This window comes from Electrophorus electricus, chromosome 1 (genome assembly GCF_041902795.1).
Source record: "Electrophorus electricus isolate QZ-2024a chromosome 1, ASM4190279v1, whole genome shotgun sequence".
Classification (NCBI taxonomy): Eukaryota; Metazoa; Chordata; class Actinopteri; order Gymnotiformes; family Gymnotidae; genus Electrophorus; species Electrophorus electricus.
This window is the reverse complement of record NC_137497.1, coordinates 31,691,859-31,696,858: the sequence shown is the minus strand read 5'-3', so window position 1 is coordinate 31,696,858 and position 5,000 is coordinate 31,691,859. Positions and strand designations below refer to the sequence as shown.

Sequence of the window (5,000 nt, the reverse complement as noted above, 5' to 3'; positions counted from 1 at the left end):
CAGGTTGGCCACGTTCTGAGCCAGGGTAGCCATCCTCAGGCCCGTCGCCTGCCCATAGAGCATACCGATTAATTCTTTACTTCACAACTCTCTCATCCCGCAGGAAGATTTAGCACACTGTCAGGCTTCTTTGTAGGATAGCCAATAATTCATTACTTTATATACGGCGGGGACAATTTATCTCTGGCCGACCAACAACATTAACGTTAGTTGTTTCGTTGTCTGCATATTCTGATTCTCCTTTCTCTCCCAGAAATGAGTGAGGAATTAACTTTTATTCAGCTTTGTTTTTAACAATTTGATTTAACATTTGATATTCTCTGCCCCTGTCCTTGCAGGTCAGCTGAGCGAGAAGGAGAGAATGCTTAACTAGACTTCGCATTTCGGTGGCCGAAAGTAAATCGGTGCTTTGATGTGAGCTGGACGCTTGGGGATGGTATGCAGATACAAAGGCAGGCAGGGGTATGAGGACTTACACCCTGCACTTGAGCAGTGTCATTGGCCAGTCTGGTGGTCAGCGCGCCGACACTATTCTTAGGGTCGTCATACCAGCCCAAGTCCTGAAAAACACGCACAGAGAGGGAATGAAGCATCTATATATGTAAACTGCACTCTGTATATGAGCTGTATGATCTAAATTCATACTGTGAGCTCATATGGAACACTGTGAGCTCATATGGAACACTGAGCTCATATGGAATACTTTGAGCTCATATGGAATACTTTGAGCTCATATGGAACACTGTGAGCTCATATGGAATGGGCACATCGGTGGGCTCTCACCTGTCGCATCATGGCTTTAAAAGCTCTATATCTCAGTCTCATGGTCAGGATCTCACCAGCTTTCCCAAAACAGAAACCCTGAGCAAGAGAATTCCAAACACACTTTATAGCAGACATTGTACTGTTGGCAAAATCGCATCTTCTTTCATGCCCACAGTAAACAATAAAAGGTTATAGTAAGTCATATGACGATTTTCAGGACATAGTTTATATAGTTTAATTTTATTTGTAGCCTTGTGAAACTTGAGACTTCGAGTTTGATTTTCGCTGATGCATACTACAGTTGATTCTGTGGACCCTGAACTCTCTAAACATTTATGTGCATTATCTATTCTTCAGGGAGGGTTACACCCCATAAAAGCGCAGCCATCAGTGCAGAGGTTAGGACTTCTGCTGAGTCCATGGTCACAAGAAATTTCACTCATTATCTAATTTATATGTGGATTTAACAAAGCGTAATTAGATCTCCACTTCTTAAATGTTACAGCTGCTCTTATTTCATGTTGTTTGTAACTGAATACCCCTGGAGGGATAAATTCCAGTTGTAATGAATTTAGGTCACTGTACCTTAGTAAGAGTGCAGGTTATTCAGTAACTCATCAACTATCAGGCCAGTGGAAGCTACGTGCACTTTTTACATCACGTGCACGCTCCTCAGCTCTGCCACACTGCTACAGGCAAGTGAGCTCAGGGGCTGACATAAAGGTCCCGGTTACTGAACAGCCGTAACAACAGGTAATAAAACCTCGGTGTGCGTGTGCAGTAGGGCAACGGGCGGAGCGCTGTGGTTGTCAAGGCCGATCGCACCTGTAAGAAGAGCGCAATGAAAGAAATGACACCGATGACAGCAAAGAGCAGCGAGAAGAGATTCGCCCTCTCCCTTTTAATGTCCTCGTCCATCTCGGCAAACACCTGACAAGAAAAGAGGAGGATGGGGGGGGGGGTCTATTAGTACTCTAATTATCCAAATGATATATGGCCTGAACTTCAGCTTTGGTGGGCGGGACCTACGGCGATGATTTTGGAGAAGATGATCGCAAAGGCAGGCTGCAGGCCGCCGTTGATGGTGGCACAGAACACGCCCACTACCATGTAGGGCCACTCCTTCTTATTCAGACCGAGCACGGTGAGGAAGGACACATCCGGAACCTTCTCCTCCTGCACAGGGCGACGGAGAGAGAGTGAGCCAGACGTTTTTAAATGGCTACACACGTCTGATCAAAAAAGGGGCCGGTGATGAGAGTGTATTTCAAACTCTGTGTGTGTCAGAGTTTTACTGGCGCTGGGTCTTTGTCTCCATCTTTCAGTTCGTTCTCCGAGCCGATGAAGCTCTTGCTCTTCTGTCTGAAGAGTGTGTGCTCGGTCATAGAGGTGAGCGAGGGGCTTTTCTCGTCTAGCCCCACCTCCTCCATGACCACTTCCTCAGCCTCCGTGCTACTAAAGGTCTGAGGGATTAAAGTAGTGTTTATGTACAATGTTCAAATATATGCACATACATATACACACAAAGTCACATGAAGTAACTCGCTGTTTTAAGTAATAAGTTATAGCCCGTGTCCTCTCTCTATAATGTAAACACACACACACACACATACACACAAAACGTTTCTTCCAACACTTTTCTGTGTACTGGCTGACGCTCCGTCTCACCTGCATTGTGACGAGAGAGTGGTAGACGCCCTTTTTCTGCATGAGCTCGTCGTGTGTGCCCAGCTCCACAATCCGCCCGTGCTGGAACCCGGCGATGATGTCAGCGTTGCGGATGGTAGACAAGCGGTGCGCCACGATAATGGTGGTCCTGCCCAGTCTCACCTACCACACAATGATGGCGGGAACTTCTAACAGTGCATTACACCTTTTCTCCTAACTCCCGCCACAGTAAGGAATCGCTGTCCTGCAGGCCATTCCGGTGTCCTGAAGTAAAAGAAACCTCTCCCTTACCTTATCCAAGGCAGCCTGGACGATCGCCTCGCTCTCCGTGTCCAGCGCGGACGTGGCCTCGTCCAGCAGGAGGATCTTGGGATTGCGCACGAGCGCCCGGGCGATAGCGATTCGTTGCTTCTGCCCACCGCTCATCTGCGTGCCTCTGTCGCCCACCAGGGTTTCAAATTTCTGAAAAAAATGGATTAGAGTTGGATTAGAGCGCACAAGATGCAGCCAAAGGACACTTGTGTCAGACCGATCCCTGTCCGAACCTCAGTCTGCTCCTACTCCATAACAGCGGCTCTATTAGCACCAGCAGGCGCTGGAGCTGAAAAGACAGTGCTCAGGTTACTAATGGACAGAGGCTAATTTCAATACAATTGAATTCAAGTTTATTTATATAGCTCTATTAAAAATAATCATTGTCAAAGCATCTTTACTGGAAATTTTACTTAAAACTTAAATGCCAATTCGTGGCTAATGACATCAGAGGTGTATAGTCCAGCTGCTTTATTAAAGACATCTCGCATTACATCGCGCAATCAAGGGGGCATCTTACCTGAGGCAGCTTCATGATGAAGTCATAGGCGTTGGCCTCACGCGCTGCCTGTTGGATCTCTTCCTGCGTGACGTCCTCGCGGCCGTACCGGATGTTCTCGGCGATGGTGGTGGCGAAGAGGACAGGCTCCTGGCTCACCACACCGATGAGCTCCCTCAGGTAGCGCACGTTCAGCGTGCGAATGTCATGGCCGTCTATGCACACCTACAGACAAAGGCCAGACCACCTAAGTAGGATCTAACGCCACAGCAGAGAGGCCAGCTCAATTCTGCTCAATTATGGATCTAGGAACACCAAGACAGGAAGGCAACCTAAGGTCATTTTATTAAACTCTTAAATGGTTTGAAGCATTGAGAAGTACTGATTGCAAGGGCTGAAGAACTTGGCGGGGGAAGTTAATATCGTTTGAGCTGAAATAATCACCCCGCTGAATGGAAACTAACTTCATGATAAATGGTATGTTGGATACTGTTCTATAGATACTCAGCAATGAGAAGTCAAGAGTCCTTGTCTTCATTACATACCTGGCAGTAACTGTTTTGAATCTATGTGAATCGCTTCCCTGTTGGAACAGTAGTACATGAATAATATTCAGGAAATGTGCTGAAATCTTAAAAAATATAAAGGGCGGGTTAGAGGGTCGAGAAGGCAGCTTAAAGAGTACAGGAGTGATATGAGGTATTTTTAGAACGGAAGCTGAAAAATTGGGTGGCTAAGGGTGGGTTTTGTTCCACATTGCTTGAAACAGTCTTGGTTTGCTGTGACACTATTAACAGCTTAATAATGTAAATTGGCCAACTAAATGATCACTGGATGGGTGAGGGAAGGTCTTGAAGGTCTCCAGAGTCAGCAGCAGTAAACTAACACCTCTCAACAGTCTTCTTAAGACTCTTTGTTTTGGTACTGATTGACAAATTGGTGAGATCATGGCGTGTAATATATGTGAGACCTATATGTTCAGATCTAGCGATTGTGCGTGAGCACTGCTACATGAGTTCAGTAGCTCAGTAAAACTCTTTACTCATGCGAATTGTGTGAAAGATAAAAAAAATCTCCTGCAGCGAAGACATCAGATCCTAGACTCAGCTGCCAAAACTCATCCTAAAACCTTGTGTCTGGGTGGGCGAAAGCCAGCCAGCAAGAGAACAGACACTCTTAAGGTGTACTGCATGGTGCAGAAAGTTCCCTGGAAAAAAAAAATCTCTCATAATGTGCTGCAAGGCAATATCACCATTCCATATTTACTCTAGTTTTCTTTTTAAAAAGGAAAAAATGGAAATTGTCACTCTCCATGTGTATTCAAAGTCTTTTTCTCTTTGCCTCTCTATCTCCACACTTACTGTTCCCTCCTGGGGGTCGTAGAAGCGTTGGAGCAGCTGGACTGTTGTGCTTTTGCCGCATCCGCTGCTACCCACGAGAGCAATAGTCTGACCACAGCTGACCTTCAGGCTCATACCACTGAGCACCTACACACACGCACACACGCAAGCACGCGCATACACAGATACATGCATATTACATATGCACATTCACAAACCCACATCAGGAAAGATGAAACCATTACAAACAATGCTCTTTTTTTCCGCTGGCACCAGACTTGGTACCGGGCCGAACGTACTTTCACATCCTGCCGTGAGGGGTAAGTGAACTGGATGTTTCTGAACTCGATGTTTCCTTTCACTACGTCGGGCTTGTAGCCTTGATCAGAAAAACTGTCGATGTTCGGCTCCTGTGG

At 46.2% G+C, this 5,000-nt stretch overlaps 1 protein-coding gene across 2 annotated transcripts in view; it reads right to left on the bottom strand.

The window, feature by feature from the left end:
* Nucleotides 1-5,000, bottom strand: part of abcb4 (ATP-binding cassette, sub-family B (MDR/TAP), member 4) — a 16,144-nt gene that overhangs the window by 5,218 nt on the left and 5,926 nt on the right. Inside the window, exons 11-21 of one of the 2 annotated variants that reach the window (XM_081715188.1) lie at nucleotides 4,884-4,994; nucleotides 4,606-4,731; nucleotides 3,266-3,469; nucleotides 2,725-2,895; nucleotides 2,434-2,595; nucleotides 2,061-2,228; nucleotides 1,795-1,941; nucleotides 1,591-1,695; nucleotides 784-861; nucleotides 477-560; nucleotides 1-48 (exon numbers count right to left, since the gene is read on the bottom strand). The exon at nucleotides 1-48 is cut by the window's left edge and continues 156 nt beyond it. In XM_081715188.1, coding sequence (XP_081571314.1) covers nucleotides 1-48; nucleotides 477-560; nucleotides 784-861; nucleotides 1,591-1,695; nucleotides 1,795-1,941; nucleotides 2,061-2,228; nucleotides 2,434-2,595; nucleotides 2,725-2,895; nucleotides 3,266-3,469; nucleotides 4,606-4,731; nucleotides 4,884-4,994 — 1,404 coding nt within the window. Of the gene's footprint in view, nucleotides 49-476; nucleotides 561-783; nucleotides 862-1,590; nucleotides 1,696-1,794; nucleotides 1,942-2,060; nucleotides 2,229-2,433; nucleotides 2,647-2,724; nucleotides 2,896-3,265; nucleotides 3,470-4,605; nucleotides 4,732-4,883; nucleotides 4,995-5,000 lie in introns of those variants that run through there. The other variant, XM_027009536.3, reaches the window with a different exon arrangement.